Below are 20,603 nucleotides of genomic sequence, written 5' to 3' on the forward strand. Positions count from 1 at the left end.
CATGAATGAACTAAGTTAAATGTACTAAATTTGCTACAATGGTAAATAGAGGATGTTATCATCTTCTTCCTCATTTTTGAGCCCCCCAGATTGGTATAGCAAATTAGCTACGTGGGTCAATAGAGGGTTTTAACGGATGAGTTGGTCCAAGTGTTTGGCAGTACATAGTGCTGGTAAAATACCTCCCTTTTTCAGTAATATATCCATCAGACTTTTAGCTAAGACTAATCACAAATGTTAGATTTAAAGGGAATAAACATTTGTACTTACCCTAGAACTTTGTAATACTGTCCCTAGGAATCTTCTGGCGCCATTCTTGAATCGCTGAAAGCAAAGTTTAAAAATTTGATAAAATCCTGCAATATTTCATAAAACAACTGACAAACTTCATATCACGTTTATGACATTAATGTCCCATCCAAATGAGCATATGTCCTGTCAACTCGGTCTAACCATTAATGGATCAACTAAATTAACTCTTTTTTCTGCCTATAGACTTTATTTGTATTCATTCATTTCAATTGACAGACTTCAGGTCTACTTTACAATGATTTCAAAGCTGTGACGAATAATGTGACGGTACAGCAAAACATTCGACAGCCATAAAATATATTACACCCTAGCTGGTCTAGATTGATGACTGAGCACAAGGGAATTTATATTCTTTTTTACCTAATAAATATCTTCGATAAACATAATCATTCGATAAACATAATTAATATGTCTATTCTAGATATTGTGTATATTCTTGCCTCATCGTATATTCAGTCACAGAACTACACGATTCTCCATATGCAGTAGAACTCGCTTAATTTGGATGAGGTAATTCGTGTTTTATTTTAAAGTTTACGAATTTAATAATCCCGATGAATTTTCCCTTTATACGGTTTCAAATTTCCTAAATTAGGGTTTTCTGTATCTTCACAGATTTATCTCCTATTGAGATACACGTGATTATTAGGGCTTTTTGTTTCTTCACAGAAAACCCTATTGATATTTGCATGATTATTAGGGTTTTCTGTTACATCACAAAAAACCCTATTGATATTCTCGTGTTTATTATTATCATTTGACAATTGACGTCAAAACTGCAAAGGCTTTCTTTCTTTAGCGCAGTTTCCGATACAATCCGTTCTATTTCATTTAGCTCACTTCGATCTACAGAAACTGCATGGGAATTTTGATGAATCAACGTTACAAAAGCACTGTCAGGCCGTAAACATCAAAAATTGAGCCCCATTCAATGAGGCGACATGTTTTTTAGAGTTGTCATCCCGAAATCATCCACAGGCTGGCCCTCACTTCGATTATCAATTCAAGCGTAAATAAACAAATTTATTGCCGCAAGCTTTCACATTCAGTCGCGGTCTTCAAACAGTAATTTTAACAATTACCCATTTTCTTCATCGGTACACTTTACCGATCCACATGATATTTACTACTCTGAATATTATAAATATTGTAAGCACTATTGAGCTGTAAAGATAGATAATCAACGTGTGTCTTTATGTCGTCGTTCCGGGGATCTGCTGCGAGTTTTCCTCGCCAGGAGAATCAAATCAAGTATAAATAAATTTATTACTCCCAGTGATTTGCCCGCGGGCTTCAAACAGTTAGTTTAACAATATTCTATTTTCCTAAACCAAATTTACCGGATATTTACAACGATAAATCATTTAAGTCCTGGTGAGTCGTGGGCCTAAACTAAACAGGCCGAACAGATTCAGCAGAGAAAAGCTGTAGTGCTTCAACCATGCATCACTTTTCTATTTTTCCTACAGTACATAGCAAGCTATTCCAAATCCACGGGATATTTACTAAATACCTGTATATGACATATTATTATCCGTCGGAGAAAAGCTGTTGTGTCGACGAGGTATCAAAATAAAAGAATTTATTACTTGATTTAGCTGCGAGCTTCATTCAATTTTTCCTACAGTACATACCGATCTTTACCAAAATCCACAAGAAATTTACTAAATACAAGTATATGACACACTCTCATCCGTAAGCTGGACTCAGGCTTATATTCGGAGTAAGTGTTCGCCGCGGGGGATAGGAGGTCGTTTCTCGGGTAGCTTGAAAGGTCTACCCGTACTGGAGCTATGAAATGTCGTCGTTTTTGAAAGCTGCGCGTACTTTTGCGCATGCGCAAAAACTGTAAACAATCTCTGCGTACATGAGCAGAAAAAAAATGCTCATGGGCGCAAAAATTGTAAACAATATCTGCGCACTGCTCACGCGACGTCGACGGGAGGTAATCCCGGGATGCGCAGTGTTTTTGCGAGCACTGACAACGCAACTGTAAATAACGTCTGTGATATGAAGTTTTTTCGATTAAACAGATAATTAAATACATGACATAAAAAACAGAAGGCGGTATTGAAAAAAAAAACTAAAAAAATTACGTTCAAATTGCGGTGTTGGATAATTTTACAAGTAGTCATTGAGGTGGGATTCGAACCTAATCAAAACGGGCACCGACCGGAACCGCGGAGAATTGTGGGTCTATCATTGCTCTATCAGCTAATTCACGAAAACAAACGATGTCTAGACGGTGAACTAGCTGGTACTCTGTTAATAGCTAATAAAATCATGCCGGGGCGTCGAAAATGCGAAGATATCATAGCGGGGAGTCCGAAACCAAAACAAAGGAAAACCGTTGCATCACTACTTCAGATGTGTAAAAGAGACAACACCACGGTTTCAAATTCGAAATCAATAACAGTTATCGGTAGGACTACTACAAGCACGTCAACAAATACAATATGTGTTCTGCCGCTTACCTCTGTACCGCCACAACACTTAACAAAAACAACGTAAGTACCTTCCATCTTCGCCTTCTAACATAAAGAAGGTCAAATGACTGATTTACCTCTACGCCTATATATAAGGTAGGCTAGGCCTAAATTAACAGTGACAACTGGTTTGAACTGGTATTTTGGAAATCTGCTCAGATTTTTTTGCACAGTATTTCGAAACTCTGCTCAGATTTTTTGCTCAGTAATAAATAAGCAAGGAACAAATCGAAATACTGCTCAGATATTTTGAAAGCTGCTCATATTTCAAGATCAATTTGCTCTCAACAATGGAATTCTATTTAGGCCCTAGACGTTTAAAAAAAAACGAAATTTTGAATTAGGCCCTACACCTAATTCTACTTAACTAGGCATAATAGGTAAACACAAGCTAAGCTTGAAAATTCGAGCCGAATGTCATGATCATATGCAGAAAAAAATGTTGTATTTTGTGAATCTAAACAGCATCTGACTTTATTACTACAGTATAGGGTTACAGTATAGTACACATGGCGCGAAACAGCAACCAATCATATAAGAGAGACATCAACGAATCATATAAGAGAACCAACACATGTCGTTCTCGACACTCCGGGGGCGGCGGTAAGCGCCGAATTTGAAAGTTTACTCTAAGATAACATGTATCGCATTAAATTGAAAGATATTAATAATCACTATACTAAGTAATAGTTTCACGTATGAAATTGAATCGCCATAAGGGCTAGAAATAGGGACATTGCGTTGTGTTGAATAAATGAGTACATAAAAAATATTTCATAATAAATGACTATCTATAGAAAGCAAGTTAACATCGTATCGAATAACATTTAAATTCATCAATCCGCTTTATAGTAATAATAAGTAATTCCCAACACCAAGAGTGATTAAACGATATTTCAAGTCCTTTCCGGTAAAGAAAAGTTTCGAAGCGAACGCGTTATTTGTTTAAGATCGGAAACGATTAAAGTTCAGAAAACGCGTAAAAACGATAACGTGTTAGACCTCGCGGCCGACGAAGAATTTAACGTAAACACGCATGCAGAATCACGTGATGTAAACATAGTCGAGTAAAATGGCAATAATAGCCTACGCATCGGTTTCATACATATAATCCAGACACAGTTCAGTCTTTCAATAATTTCGTCCAATTTCTAATCTTTCGCTGAGCGTTGGCTGCGGCCAGCCTGGTCGCACGCGTTTTCGGTTGATTTGTATCGGTATTCGTACCGGTATCCGATGAATCATCGACAGATTTCGCGTTAATTTCCAGCGGATATAATTTCGATACGGGTCGGTTCGTACGGCCGGTACTTGTTCGAATATCCGCTGATCGCACAAGTCCATCGGCGCTAACGTTTAATTTCTCGACGAGTGCCATACGCCAGTGTATTCGCTTCTTGTTGTCCTCGTGCACTAAAACAATGTCGCCAGTTTTTATTTTGTTTTCGAGTTTCCCGTTGAGTTTCGCACGTTCTCTGAGCGCTATCAAGTATTCACGGCTCCAACGTCGTTTGAATGAACTCAAAAGTTCTTGCAACGTTTGATTACGGCGTTGAATATCGGTATACGAAACGTTAAAGTCCTGATCATTTAGATCAATGTCCTCATACGGCAACAGAGTTAATTGGCGACCGCATAACAGTTGTGACGGAGATAACGGAAGAGGCTCGTCTTCCGTACTATACACATACGTGAGAGGTCGATCGTTGATCGTAGCCTCAATTTCACACAAGAGAGTTCGTAATTCATCGTCCGTGACGATGCTTCTACCGAGAATCTTTCTGAGGCATTCTTTCGTTACGCCTATCATCCTTTCCCAGAATCCCCCGAACCAAGGGGCTCGTTTGGGAATGAATGTCCATCTGATTCGATTGTTCGCCATATATCTCGCGACGATCGGCGAATTGACGATTTCTTCTATCTCTACGCAAGATTTTAGAAAGTATGACCCGTTGTCACTGATCAGTTCATGCGGTAATGATCTACGCGAAACGAATCTCCGGAATGCTCGAATAAACGCGGCAGGTGTCATATTAATGACTGATTCGAGATGGACTGCTCGCGTGGTGGCGCATGTAAACAGACAGATGTAACGTTTATGGCGCTTGTCAGACGTGCCTCTGACCCAAATTTCGCCGGAATAATCTACTCCGGTAACAGTAAAGGGCGGAGCATCCGTAACGCGCGAAACTGGAAGTGGTGGTGGTATAGGTCTACAGTAGGCGGAGCCTCGTACTATAGCGCACGTAACACATTTCCTGAGAACTGATTTTACGACTTGTCTAATTTTCGGTATCCAGTATCTTTGCCTGATAGCAGTAACAGTCCCGCCGATTCTTAAATGTTTACACCTCCTGTGGTGAAACAACACGATCAAACGCGTAATATGGTGATCTGGTAAAAGAATGGGAAATTTGGCATCGTAGGGTAAAGACGAATTTTGCACACGACTGCCGCATCGAATAAGTCCCCTGTCATCGATAAAGATTTTCAGTTGTTTGATTAGGTTACCGCGTTTGAGTTTCTGGTCTGTCAATTGATTCAATTCAGATTTAAAGTATGTTTTCTGTAAGTCCATGACCCATTTGTTTTCTGCTGTTTTTATCTCATCGGCGGTGAGTTCCCCGCTAACCCGATCGGCTGGATTCCTCAGATTATGTAAATATCTGAGGAAATAAGCGGTAACACGCACGGGTTCGGTCAACGATCCATATTTTTCCGGATCAATGATCTTTAAGATACCCGCTTTTTCTAACTTTTCGTGTTGTATCGACATGGTAGTCTCGTCGACAGATTCATCAGTTTTAATTTTGTTATCGGCTTGAAATCGCGAGACTGGCCAATCGCCGACTTTCAACCAGTCGGGCCCGTGCCACCATAGTGTTGAATTGGCCAGTTGATGAGTGGTTATACCGCGTGTTAGTAGATCCGCTGGATTATCTTGAGTCGGTACGTAATTCAATTCCACATCGAGATTGTTTAGCTTCAAGGAGTTTATCTCGTGCACCCGATTTTGAACGAAACACGGAAGTCGATTTTCACTCCTAGTCCAACTTAGGACTATCTCGCTATCGGACCAGATAATCGCTTTGCTGAAATTGTAGCATGGATTAAGCGCATCGAATGAATATTTGATCAAACGGGCGCCGACGACGGCGGCCATTAGCTCGAGGCGCGGTAACGAGAGCTGTTTAACGGGTGCAACTCTGTTTTTCGCTATGACAAGCGCGGTGTTTTTCCCTTGACGTAGATAAACGGTGGCTCCGTAGCCACGTGAACTCGCGTCCACAAAGCAATGTAACGCAGTATCGGTATCCTCCGACGGCGCAGAAAAATACTTTCGGTTAATCGTTATTTTTCTCGCATTTTGTAGATCGCGGTACAAAGTTTTCCAGTTATTGCTCACCTCGTCTGGTAATAATTCATCCCACGAGACATTCGCTTTCCATAATTCTTGGATGAATATTTTTGATTTGATGTGAACCGGCGATAACAGTCCTAACGGATCATAGAGACTCGCCACGCTCCTGACGATTTCGCGCTTCGTAATAATTTCTGGTTCGCTATGCTCGATCGCTTGCTTGTATTTAAGCCTGTCCTGATTGACATCCCACAGGAGTCCTAGGTTGTTGACAACGTCATGTCCGTTCAATAAGTTGTCTTTACTCGCAATATGTCTGAGGTTTTCGTTGTTACTAGTCCACTCACATAGTTTAAATCCTGCGTCGGACATCATCCGATTCGCGTTATGGTAATAATCGATTGCTGTCGATTCGTCTTTCACCGACGTAACGACGTTGTCTACGTATATGCTCGATTTCATATCGTTAGCTACCGTGCTCTTATCTTTGTCCAAATGTGATTTTATGACGGCATTGAGAATAAACGGCGAGCACGCTGCTCCGAATAATACAGATTTAAATTGATACGTAATGAATTTGCTTTCGGGGTCGTTTGGATCGCTTAGCCAGAAAAATTTCGTGAATTTCCGGTCTGGCTCGGCTAGGCCCACTTGAAGGAAGGCCTTTTCGATGTCGCTACTAAGTCCAACGTCGCATGTACGAAAGTTCATCAAGATCGAACCAAGATCGTTAAGCAGTAGCGGTCCTTTTTCCAGGCAGTCATTTAAACTCGGAGACTGACGCGTACGGAAGCTACAATCGTAGACGACGCGAATTGGTGTTGTAGCTGAGTCTTTCTTCACCGAGTGGTGCGGTATATAATGCCCTTCGGATTCGTTTTCCTCGTGGATCGACTCGATGAATCCACGCGCTATTTGATCTTCGATAATTCGATCATAGATTTTTCGGGTATCGTTATTTAGTTTCCTGACCATCGCTCGCGTTCGGTTGGCTGTGTTCAGTCTATTGGTCGGTAATGGAGGGTGTTCCGGCCTCCATGGTAGCTGCGCAACGTATTGGTTTCCCGCCTTTTCGATACAATCCGTCGCGTAATTTTCAAACGTAAGTTCTTCGTTTATCGGGTGTTTTATCCCGAGTGTTTCGACTCTCCAAAAGTTTTCGAGTTGGTCTCGTTCATGAGTATCATCGGTGAGGATAAAGTTCGCGTAGTCACAACGGTCGTGACTCGAGTTTTTTAGCGGACCCGAAAGAAGATAGCCGAGTTTTGACGCAACCGCTGTGGGGCCGTTGCCCCTGACGACTTTGTCCTCAACTAAGGACCAGTAGTAGTCGGATCCAATTAATAGAGCGATTTCGAACGATTCACGACCGCTTACAGGGTGCGCCAGTTTCAGACCCGATAGATAATGTAAATTACGTGTATCTTTGATGTGATTACTCATAGGTGTCGTAATGTTCGATTTTACGAGTGCGCTTATCGACACGTCTCCAGTTTCGGTTTTAATGGCTAACTTGACCCGGTCGTATTTCCTTTGTTTAGATTTAGTATCTCCAAAGATCGAAAGATTCAGTATTTCGCTCGACTCCGGTTTCAAGTTTAATTTCACGGCTGTTTCCTCCGTGATCCATGTTCGGGTCGAGCCTTCATCAAACAATATGCTGACGGTCTCGGAGTTTTGATGTTTTTCATCAGTAATTTCAGCAACAGCTGTCTTTAAGACGACTGGCGTCGATACGGTGATTGAGTCTTGTGAATTTAGCACGCCGATGTACATTTGCCTGTCATCGCATCGCGGGTTCTGATCGTTATGACCAGCTGATTGTGTTTTTTTGCCGCATAGAGATGTATGGTGTTTATCTGAACATACGGAACAGCTATAGCGTGACCTGCAATCTCTGGCTTTGTGATTTTTTCTCAAACAATTTCGGCAGAGATTTTCTCTTTTCACTATATCCATCCGTTTTTCCAGAGAGTTATAGATCAGACAATCCCTTGATTTGTGGTCTTTCTTGCAGTAGTTACATTGAATTTTATAATTACGGTCTAGACGGCTTGTTTGATTTCGTTTTCTGTGATGAATTAATAACGACGTGTCTGTGGTTTCGTCTTCTGAATCGCTGATGAGCACACTTTGAATGGCTTGTCCTGCCAGACCCGCTTGAATCTCTTTCTGTAACGCTTTCTTCAATTCAGTTAAATTCCATGCTGAATCACCATGGTCGCGTGTGATCTGAGTTTTAATTCCCGATGGGAGTTTCTCGAATATGACTGGAATCAGGAGATCCCCATAGCTTTCCTCGGTCTTACCGAGAGATTTTAGACCCCTGATATAGCCTTCCAGTTCATCGTAGAACTTTTTCATCTGTTGTACATTTTCGCGTGGTTTTGGCAATTCCCACAATGCCTTCATATAAACGTTGATCAATTTATGAGTTTGTCCGTACCTGTTTTTCAAAAGTTCAATGGCTTCGACGTAGTTGTTATTGGTCAGTGATAAGCCCTCGACGCATCGGGCCGCTTCTCCGCTGAGTTGCGCACGAAGATACTGGAATTTTTGGATGTCGTCTAATCCGGTATCGTTGTGGATAGCTGATTCGAATGCATCTATAAAGCCGATCCATTGTAGTAAATCCCCGCTGAATGTCGGTAAATGTAACTTAGGTAGATTGACTTGCCTTGATTTGTTGTTAATCGGTTGATGAGTTGTCGTTGTCGTCGGTTTCGTGTCGTTATTGAACGTTTCAATAAAGAATCTATACTTTTGTATTTCGATAATCCGTTCGAATGCGAAATCATCTGCTTCTGCGATAGATGATTGTAGATTTTCATCAGGCGTCAACGAGAGAATTGTTTGATCTAGTTCTTGTATGAGGTTTAGCTTTGTGACCGCTGATGATATGATTGCTACCAGATCTTGAACTTCGGCTAGGCCTACTTCTGTTGATCCGGATTGTAGGCTCTGGTAGACCTCTTCTGCACGATTGAGGTATTTAGATAACTGCCCTCGGTGGGCCAACCGAGATGCTGTAGGACGCTTCGTTTGGTCCATTTCGTTTTGACGCTCAGTTTCGTCATACGCATTTTCCGGTGTCGTCGACATAATCCTGGTCACGGCACCAAATGTGGTGGAGTGACTATCACCACAGAGAGGTGACCAGATCCGAAGGAGTAAAGTCGAAGAGCGTGTTGTATTTTGTGAATCTAAACAGCATCTGACTTTATTACTACAGTATAGGGTTACAGTATAGTACACATGGCGCGAAACAGCAACCAATCATATAAGAGAGACATCAACGAATCATATAAGAGAACCAACACATGTCGTTCTCGACAATTGCTGTCGCTGACATAATTTAACAATCTTATTATCCTTTAGCCACTTGAAATATATGGAGCTTTAACCATATGCCTCAATATCTTTTCAGCGAATTAGTCACTGTTGACTTGAAGAATGAGCCGTCTACGGAATATGTTTGTGTGCTATTATTATTGCTGATGTTGCAAATAAGCAAGGAACTGCACTATCGAGATCACATGTTATTGTTAATTGTTTATCATTTGTCACGGAAAATAGTACTTATCATGTTTTATCATGCTCGTGTGCTTCTGGTGATTTTAACCGGCAATGATTAAATGTTATGACGAAAAATCTAACAGACGAACCAAATGTGTTTCTTCAGCGAGAGGAGTTGGCGTATTGTTTGCATTGCAAAGCCGTTAAATGTATATTCAATACTCAGAATGAAATGGAGGAGCTTGATGAAGGTGTTGATAGTGGTCCCGAGTGCGTCCAGTTAAATTCGGATCCATTGACCATGGCAGTATGTGACTCTTTTGAAACTGTTGTCCTTTGATGGGAACCCAGACATAAACATATGATATGTGAAAGCTGTATTCATAATCAAAACTGTAGGCATTTGTTTTTCGCGAATGGTGTTCTGACGAGGGAGTGCCAGTGCCAGAGTCGGTGAGTGAAAATATAAGTCACCAAAAGCCAATGTCGGACGTGCGGATAAGTTATCCATGTAAAGATAGAACTAGAGATACTCTTGCGATGCGGGCACAAGGTATGTTCTATCCAAGAGATTTTGTCCCAATAATCGGAAAGAGATTAGATACATGTAGTCATGGTTATAAGTGGGAGACTCGTGATCCAGTGCAGATGAATTGGTTTGTTGGTGTTGGTGTAATGCATACTGAACGGGGATCCCTAACTGGAAAATGTGACAATGGTGTATATAGAGAATTTTCAGGTCAGTTTATATCCATCCATATCTTCTTCATCCTACATTTTATGGAATATCTGTACTCCAGGGTAATGGGGAATTCCTCTATTTGTTGTAAATTTATTTGGATTATTTAGCTTTTGCAGTTTACTATCGTCCAACAGTAGGTGACTGTGGGTGTAAACTAAACTATGATGGCAGTAACGATGGTATCCTGAACATAAATAACAAGGACTTGGTGGATTACTGCTTGCTATTTAAATACATGCATCTGATGGTTGAGGGTAGGAATCCACTGGCTACATATCATCGGTAAGTTCTTGTCAAGGTTTCACAAGAGATTAACTCAAATTTCAGAATTAGTTGCCAACGGTTACCTTCCATTTTCAATTTGATAAAAAATTGAAACTAATTTGAATTAAGCTTTATATTTTTGTGGAACTAGGTCTAGAAAGAATTGGGTATTGACACTGAACTAAGGAGTGAACGATTGTGTGTTTCAAGTCAAATAAAGATTAAGAAAGAATCATTTTTTCATCCAAAATATATTTTACATGTTAAAACTGATCAATTTCTATTTGTTATTACAGTGCACTGGACAGATCAGCAAGAAGTATCCTTGGTTTAAATGCCATACCACTCCATACTCTCCAGAGAGCATGGAACAGTCTAGTCAACCTTCTTGATTTTGATTGGAAAGATGAGTTCTGCTGTTCTATCTGTGGCACAAATCCTAAGGTACAGAAGTACACAGATTTCGTTTTAGTACAACTCCCTTACTAATTTTTATATTTCTGACATACCTGTCATTAGATAATTATCATCTACATGCATACATATTATAAAATAGAATAAAAAGGGCTAATAAAATATATGTTGATCATAAAATTTAGCTACCCCTGTTCACAAACTTAGCCTTCCCTTAAGAATTTATCAATTGCTGACAGTCTGTTGTTGAATAGGTGATCATCCCCCATTTCACTTAGTAACATTATTTGCTTCTTACTCCTCACATTCTTGATTATTCTATCATCAGGTTATCGTATGTGATGGTGTCGATATCGGCTACAGGAGAGATCTTGTGAAGCAATTGTCAACCAATTCCAAAACAACTGCCGATATTAAGATGAAAGGAAGTAAACACAGAGACCGAGTATTTGTGCCGGACAATAAAGCCAGGAAACTTTTACTTCAATATGCATGGGGACCCAAATATGGCAGCAAGACTTTGGTTTACCCGAAAGATCCAATTCCTTTAACCAGAGGAGAAAAGGTGACTTACTCAAACGCATCAGTAAATTTAACCACCTCAAGCCATTACAACAAATCATATCGACTCATCTTCAAATGAACTGTAAAATGTCTGAAATCAACTTGTTTCGTGCCATTAGTTGTAACGGACTGGCATGTGGACTACTGCAATGCAATTCGATGGACTTTATGGTAAAACAAATCCGGTTTATATTGACATCTGTTCAGTCAGTATTTAACAGTCAGAACACAGAGATGGTTAATCAGTTGTTGGTTAAAGCCCCGATTATCACAAGAGTTTCTTCAGACACACCTGTCATCAGAAGTAGATTCAGCTATGTACATTGACTTGATTTCATCAATTTTGAACAAAGTGGAAGCTTGTTTTGAGGTATGCTTTGAAATTTACCACAATTTTTGGCAAAATGATTTGTGAGTTTTGTTTAAGTTTATCCCTTAAGGTGCTAGCCCTGCATTTTTTCATTATTGATATGTTAAATACTTTTATTTTTTTAGTGTGATGATCAATGTACATACGAGCCTGCACCAATTGAGCCAATATTCCAGAGTTTGTCATTCTTTCCAAGTCTTCCCAAGCTTCACAGGTTTGTACTCAGTATTTAATTTAGTGCAGTCCATTTTTAAAACTAAATTTCTTTTTCCTGTTTATTCTTTATAGAAATGAAGATTGTTAAAATTAAAAATTAAAGCCTCACCCAATAATCAATACAACATTTCCTAGTGATTTCAAAACTTAAGAATCGTGTCTTTGGCTGCAAATAGATTTCTACTTTTAGCCTGCTTAGGATTTTAGCCTACAAAGTCACATCCTTTCTGTTCTATTACAGTGATGCTGACTATCTTATGGATAGATCAAAGGATGATGATGACTGCAGAGATGGTGGCTGCAACAAATTTGCTAAGAGTCACAGGGTTCTCACTCCTGGAATATTTACTATCTTTTGTCCGCATGGGATAAATTATGGATTCCAAGTACGTATATATTAGTGATGAGGATTCATGTCTTGCTTATTAACATTTCAGGCAACTACTGGGATTCAAACCAGTGATATGTTATCCAAGATATATCAAGAAATGGTCAATACAGTAGACCTAAACTCGGAGTTGTACATATCAGAATATTGCTTAGCTCAGAACAAATCTAAAAAATTTTTCTTAATGCAATTATTTCTCAAAAACAAAAATTTAGTCCCAATGAAATGCAATGTACCTCAAAAATTCTGAACATCCTCATGGCAATTTTTTTTAAAAGAAAGCAAAAACGAATCCCTCTGCATAACAACTTAAAATATACCTCTGAAATCCCATACCTCGGAAGAAAATCTCTGATCCCAAGAATTCCGAATTATGCAGGGTGTACTGTATTTTTAAACCCACCTTAGTCTTGTTTTCATTGAAATGTAGTCGACATCAGTGTACTGTACTTTGCAGGTAATGGAAAGTTCAGAACCACAAAGATATCCATTCAACATATTCAAAACCAGGTTCCGTACACCACCTGAATTAGTTATTTATGATAATGCCTGCAAGTTGCACCAATACAGTCTGAATAGGTATGTATACCATTCAAAAGTTGCCTGAAGAAACCAGTGTGATTTATATATATATATATATATTTGTTATGTATCTTATAATAACACTAAGGTACTTTTTGCCCTGTTTCTGAAACTTTTCAAAAACTTTTCTATAAATTTAGGGTGTGTCAACTTGTTTGAACAATTGTTTTAGAATGATATATTCTTTTATCATTATTACAGGGAACCACAGTTCTTTAAGAATACCATGTTTGTAGTAGATAGGATGCACTGGAAAAATCATACTGGGTGAGTTCATATGGCATCTCTTCATGGAGAAAAAATAAAGAATTTGAAAACAACTCTGTAAAAATGTGAACTTAACATTTTCCTAAAAAATGATCATCAATAGTCTAGCTCAGAATAAAAACTCATCAATAGAATGCCCCGTATAATCATCAGGGAATGGAAAACCAGTGCTTTAGTGTACTATAGTCATATTTACATAGTGTTATTTTTATTTTCCAGATGCTGCTGTGGTTACAAACTTGATACTTATGCAGCCAACGTGGATCTTAAAATGATAAATACACAAGTTAATGAACAGGCAAATAGTGGTATAGTTCGCCTTAAAGGTCAGTTGGCCTACATGAAGCCGGATAACTTTCTGAGACATTTGGCACTGTTTCTATGTATCAAAAACGGGGACAAAAAGGATAAAATAATGCGCTAGTTATATATGACTTGATGCACGGTAAAAATGGTGAACGGAAGAAATGGCCAATGAAGAAATGGCCAAGGTATTTGCCTAGGAAAAAATGGCCAATTAACTACCAGAACATTTAAATGCATAGATATTTAGACATGTCACTTTTTGAAATTATTAGATCAATTTCTGAATTATTTTATTTTAGGTAAATTAGTTTACTATATAAATTACCACAAAATTTGAATCATGAAATAAAAAATATACTTTTTTCCCGGGATATTTTTACTGTATACCCGTATATACAGGTGCTGTTTTTAATGTTGTCATAGGCCTATGTAGTACATACATACACTGTTAGTGAATCACAATGGTACTATGATTTCTATAGGTCTATCATTTGTGTAGGAACTTGTATTAGTGAAGATGAATTGGCAATTATAATTCAGCTAACACCATAATATTGGTGCATAATGGCAATTAAGACTTATATACTTGTAGCCAGTGTGAATAGCCTATTTGGTGATTTAGTTTCAGTATTCACCTTTATAATTAATCACAGCTGGATAATAATTAATCACTGCTGGATAATTGATATAATTTAGGACTACTGTTATTATTTAGTATTTTGTTCTAGTTTGCACATTTGTAGTTTCATTGTATTCAGAATAAGTATCATTTCTTCACTATAAATACATTTTATTAGGGTTTTCTGACTTTCGTTGAAAACCCTTTTGTAATTCTGTTGATTGTTATTATTATTATTTACATATTTTCCACTTTTTTTCGCACATAAAATTCATCTTCTATCAGATTCGACAACTAACTGCTTCTAATTGCCATTTAGAATTCTGATAGTAATATAACACGCATTCGCTCCGCGTAGATTATATCTATGCACTCTCAGTCCTATTTTAAATTTAAAATTACTTACTGAAAGATAACACCGGATGATAGGAGCAATCGCGACTCGCCCTGTCCGCTACTCCCACTAACGATGAAAAGAGCGTCCTGTCCTGTGGCATGTTGGATAAGGTGTTTGACTCCCAACTGAGAGGCCGAGGGTTCGAATCCTAGTGAAACCATGCATTATCACAGTACAGCGCCGGCGCGCATCAATTGTTTTATTAATGAAACAACATGGTGGATGGTTGAAATCCTTTTCGGCTTAAATTTATCGCGAATTTTAGGATTTTAATGAATTTCACGAAACCATGATTCTATTCGTAAATCAATTTACGTTGGCTACATTTCCTGAAGATTTCGGGGTCAAATCAACGTAATATGGACAGAAATTGTAGGACTCGGATCGATGAAAACGACAGCGGAGTTTATGTATTTTAAGGTGAGAATCCGTTAACCAGGGAATGTATTAAATGATTTCTTTAATAATATGAGTATGGTAGCAAATGAGTAGGCCTACTCGGTGAAGCAATGATCATTGTTGGCTACTTACTTAATGCCTAGCTTTTTTGGGGGATGCGCCTAGAATAGATTTAGGCCCTATAATGGGTAGAGCCAGTCAGTGGAATGCCTTAATAGCGGCTTGTTATGGCCTGGTTTACACTGAATGTGCATGACAATTTATTTAGCTATTATTCGTGGAATGAACTGGTCACTACGGTCTTCAATTCCTTTGCGGATTCTTGCAGGAATATTAAACCACAGTGCCCAAATGTATGTTTCAAATTAGGCTTTTTCGACATTGACCGCCAAAGACTTAACTTAACACGCTAACTGAAGCGCAACTGTCTCAAATGCCGTAAGTACTTGACGTTTTGCGTAATTTTTTTTTTTAATGCTATATTTGGATTAGTAATCAGTCGTGCTAACATACATGTAGAATTGGATTCATTGTAATTATTGGATGATAATTCATGGGCGTCACGAGTCCTGCGACATACCCTTGATATGAAGCTTTTTTAATGTTAATCATTGACTTGTTTTGGAGTAAACTGAATAGCCCTTAAAATACCAATGCCACGTGGCTTGGTGTCTATGCTCTAACAGACTGTAGTAATAGATTTTCACAAGAAACTCATGATTTCAAAGATGTCTCCTAAGATATCTATATATTATTTCGCTCCTTACCTAAGTAATTCTTACATTTGATTGCTTAATTACAGATGGAAAGAGGTCAGATGGCATGAAAATCGACTGTGGCTGACTAATTGGCGCGAGTAACCAAAATGCTTCAATCATCAAGGGTAGACAAATTAGCCGAAGATGAATGAAAACTTCACCTTGATGATCATCAGTTGATTTTGCTGTAATTATTTGCCTGGATATATCCTTCATTTCAAAATCTGTCTTCAGTAGAATTTCTTTCAATAAAATATTTTGAAGATTGAATTTGAATTGATCTTAAACCCAGAGAAAGCATTCAGAAATTTAGAAAATCCTTGACTCATAATCAAATTCTGTAAAGTCAGTTAAGGTCTTTTTGGTCGAATCAAGCCAAGGGCTCAGGTGACTAAAACTCAATTCCTCACTGTCTTATAATGGCGAGTACGACAGAGTTTACACACTGAAACACGTTGGGCTGTGTAAAAGTAATTTGGATAAGTCCACAATATAATGACAGGCCTGCCCCGCTGCATCTGAGACGTCAACAAGTTAGACTGTATAGCTTCGATGACAAACTGACTCCTACGCAAGATGACCATCCAATTCAAATGTAAATTAAGAAAGAAAACAACAAAACTAGTTGCGTTGATCAACAAAAATAAATCAATAGTTTATTACAATACTTCAATTTCAAAATAAGGATAGAAAAAGTGAACAATAAGTGTGTTTGTCATGCGTCTTTAAATATTTCCCAAGAATATATCTTTTTCTGGCCACCACCTGCCTCGACGTCAGACTTTTTCGAGATGATTTTCGCTGAAAATACGAAACAAGACAAAATTGATGGATGGGAATCATGCATGCTACAATTCACTTTTACTGCGAACATTGGAATGAGCTAAAGCAATTTGCTAGGAGGAAAAATTGAGTCAAATGGTGTTTCAAAATCTGGACGGGAAAAGTTTTACTGAATTGTATGGCTAATGGCAAATACATGTTTATATTGATAAGGTAAATATCTGTATAAAAGGTTGTATAGCAACTTGAATTGAAGGATTAATGCAATAGGTCTCTTATTCTAAAAGACGAGTGAGCCATGCTTACTAGATTGGTCATGTGAATCAACATCAAATTTAGAACTATCATCCATTTTTAGTTTTCAATCAAAGACCAACCTATGAAATAAAGTACATATTTTTCTGATAACAACCTGGAATAAATTAAAATAAATCTGAGGAATTCACCAAATTTCTGTATCGAACCCCTAATATATAACCTATAGATTGATACTTACATACGACAAATTGACGAAGAAATTTCATTTGACAGTATACAAAGTCACGGACAAACTCCCAAAATGAATCATGTCCTATTCACCTAGAATCAAACAAAATACAACTAAAAAATTCACAATACAGATTTCGGTTTCGAATCCTTCAAATAGCTGTTTACTTACATGAAACGAATTATCAAACTATTTCTGCCGACAGCATACCAACTCGCTGACAAACCCCCAAAATGAAACGTGTCATGATAAACATCTGGAATTAAATGTAATAAAGCTAAGAGATTTACAAAATGTCGGTTTCGAATCCCTCAAATAGCCTTACACTTACAAATGATGGATTATCAAACAACTATGAACTCCCACAACGCCACATGTCTTTGATAATCTACAGTGAAAACCTGGAATTAAATGAAATAAATCTTAAAATTCCGATTTGAACCCAACGTAAGCGCTCTCTCTACTTGTAGGCCTAAGATCTTGAAATAGGATAAATAATGTTATGATGAAAGAGGCATAATGGTTCGGAAAAAATTGAATTCAATATGGCTCTTGGCCCGGCAAATTTTGCTTTTGAAATATCCTTTTGATTAGGCCTAGTTACACATTTTAAAAGCAAATTTCATTTTGCATCAAACTAAAAGCGGCTTTGTTGAGGAAAAGATTCGTTTGAGTCGTAAAATTTATAGCCTAGAACCAATTTCTTCGTCAAAGCGTGATGCACAATTTTGACTAGGTCTTTTTTCCACGTGGTTGTGGACAGAAAATTTGAATAGGCCTAAATAATAGAATAATCTTTCTTAGGTTTCATGATCAAGATGCAGCATTAACATAGATTAATGCTTATCTTTTACAATTAGGCTTATGTTTCAAAGGAAAATGCCCACAGTTGGTCGAACAGGGGTTAGGCATTGATGGTAGAGGGGCTGTGTGTGTGCTGAAACAGAGATAAAAATGCACGGGAACGAGTTTGTCGAGCTTATTATTCCATCAGGGATAGTGTACTATAGTCATGTTATATATCAAAATGTTCCTTATTAGTTCCGCTGCATCGCTAAAAACAAATTGAGATAGGTTTCCCTGCATTTGTTTACATATTACATCACTTACAACGATAAACGTCCGTCGCCGACTGAAAAATTCACAAAAACATCCGCAACCAATTCAAATTCAATTATATGGATCGGAAACCCTCCAGCGATGCACTCTATGATCTTTAGAACCTGTCTTTGCTGACTGGGAATAAGATATTTCTCAGCGCGAAGGGGTGGGCACAGCGTCACCAGGTCCCGCTCCGCGAGGAAGCTAGATTTTCAAAGAAATGAGTGCACGCGACGGCCGTGACCACTTCTTAGTGACGTCATCAAGAATGATGGCTCCGAGGATCGCCACATCACAGGTTACTGTGAATAAATGGGATTCGACCATTCAAAAGTTCAAAATGTACTTGTTTTGTAAAACAAGTTTATTCACGTCGTTATATAAAGCATTTTGTTTGAAACATTCTTTAATAATGTTTGTTGAGTTTAAAGCCAATTGTCGTTGTGTAATTCGATACTGGTCACTGACATCAAAGTTTTAGTTTCTGTTCACATGTTTCGACTTATGAATATCCAACTTGTATGTTCTATCTTTTAATACAGGCCATGTGATTACTTGCGTATCACTCCATTAGTTTAAAAAGAGAGCACATATTTCGATATTGTTAAATAATTAACTACATTTTTTTCTGTCACACGTTGATTTTTACCCATCACTTATAAAATTCAAATGTACGTGATGTATTCTGTAAGCTATGTAAGCTTGTTCTTAAAAATACACTGAATTTTCAATTTGTACTGACCATAATAGTTTATTTTTCGTAAATAAAATTTATATTTTAATTAAATAATTTCAAAATCTTTTCTATGCCCTCTGCCACAGAAAGTTACTAAGGACTATTACATATTCAGATGTACGTTGATAATTGAATTCAATCCTACCTTCAAATAATTATATGAACATTATTTCGAAAAATGCAGGTGGCGCACAATCATAATACATACAACTCATCAAGCTGACGAGTCGTTTCCGTAACCAATGTACAGACGGGTAACCAATTTACTCGACTCCGCAGACAACTAAACTACCCGAGTAACCCCCAATTTGACTATAACTATAAATTATGTTATGTTAAACCGCATTGGTGTGACTTGACACGTCAAATGCGTATCCCGTATTGATATATTTCTATTATCCACTTTTCAAACTATGAATAGCACGCCTGCTCAGAAAACCCGTTATCGCTGCTTTGCGGCTATATTTTAATATTTTAATAGCAATTAAGACTTATTTACTTGTAGCCAGTGTGAATCGCCTAAATGGTGATTTTGTTTCAGTATTCACCTTTTATTGTAATAATTTAATCACAGCTGGATAAGTCATATAAGTTAAGACTACTGTTGTTCTAGTTTGAGATATTTGTAGATAAAATTGTATACAGAAATTGTGTGTCATTTCGTTACTATTAAATACATTATATTCAATATTTTAATTATCTTTTATCAATCTTATATTTTTTATTAATTGGATTTTAAAGTTCAAGGATCTAAAAATATGTTTCAGGAGTTTGGCTTCGCCACTATTGTTAGGATATCTAGTCTGAAAATCCTTGAAATTTAGCGTAATTAATCGACAAGAGTTATTCATGCTTCAACTGATTTCCAAAGATATGATAAAGAGACCTATTCTGCATACTCCATTGTCTAAGCTTCATCCTAAGGCAAAGAGAATTAAGCCCTGATCATGAGAAACAAGGCTTAATTTTATTGGCCTTATATTCCATCCTTAGAGAATGATTAACGGTAAATATGGTGGAACAAACCACATGTAATTGGGTGTTTTTGAAGTGGTCATAAAGTTCCACATATATCAGCCTACTGGTATAATGAAAATAGAATAAAGCAGAATGTTATAGATATCATTTTTAATAAGAGTTCATTTAACATCTCATACACATTACAAGCAATTTTTCTCATAGTTCTCACTATTTTTTACTTAAGCTTTCTTTTCTTCTTTTCTTTTTCGAGTTCAGCCATTTTTTCTGTCATTTTACGTCTTCGAGTTCCGCGGCTACTAACTGCTGAAAAACAGAAAGATAAGACAATATGAGATATCGGAAATATTATCTGGACATAGGACAACTTTATAACAACATTTCGGCATGTCTCGAAAACTTTGAAAGCAATGTTGTGGGTTCAAATGTGACATTCATCCGCATTACAATTTGCCTCTCCTTATTAGACCCAAGGATTTGCAGATTAAGAACGCTAATAATATTATTATTACAAGAAAATTATTCAAAAAGACATAGCAATTGACTGTAAACCATCT

General features: G+C 37.7%; 2 protein-coding genes and 1 long non-coding RNA gene across 15 annotated transcripts in view; all 3 read right to left on the reverse strand.

Annotated features, from left to right (window-relative positions):
- The window catches only part of LOC141915498 (uncharacterized), a 473,311-nt gene that overhangs the window by 227,377 nt on the left and 225,331 nt on the right, over positions 1-20,603 (reverse strand). For all 13 annotated transcript variants that reach the window (XR_012620964.1, XR_012620965.1, XM_074807054.1 and 10 more), the window contains one exon: positions 271-324. Coding sequence is in view for 11 of the 13 variants with exons in the window: in XM_074807054.1 (XP_074663155.1) it covers positions 271-324 (54 nt within the window). In the remaining 2 variants the exon portion in view is untranslated. The remainder of the gene's footprint in view (positions 1-270; positions 325-20,603) is intronic.
- LOC141915153 (uncharacterized) lies at positions 3,922-7,134 on the reverse strand. Its single transcript, XM_074806569.1, has one exon. It carries the CDS (start codon positions 7,132-7,134, stop codon positions 3,922-3,924), a length of 3,213 nt encoding a protein of 1,070 aa, XP_074662670.1.
- Positions 17,285-17,962, reverse strand: LOC141915330 (uncharacterized). The gene is made up of 3 exons (XR_012620943.1): positions 17,563-17,962; positions 17,403-17,487; positions 17,285-17,323 (listed from the first exon to the last, which is right to left on the reverse strand). It is a non-coding gene; the product is annotated as an uncharacterized LOC141915330 (long non-coding RNA).

The sequence above is a fragment of the Tubulanus polymorphus genome, chromosome 1, assembly GCF_964204645.1.
Source record: "Tubulanus polymorphus chromosome 1, tnTubPoly1.2, whole genome shotgun sequence".
Taxonomy (NCBI): domain Eukaryota; kingdom Metazoa; phylum Nemertea; class Palaeonemertea; order Tubulaniformes; family Tubulanidae; genus Tubulanus; species Tubulanus polymorphus.

What these genes read in the sequence shown, in the direction of transcription:
- LOC141915153 (XM_074806569.1), bottom strand. Translation starts at nt 7,134, where the DNA reads ATGGTCAGGAAACTAAATAACGATACCCGAAAAATCTATGATCGAATT.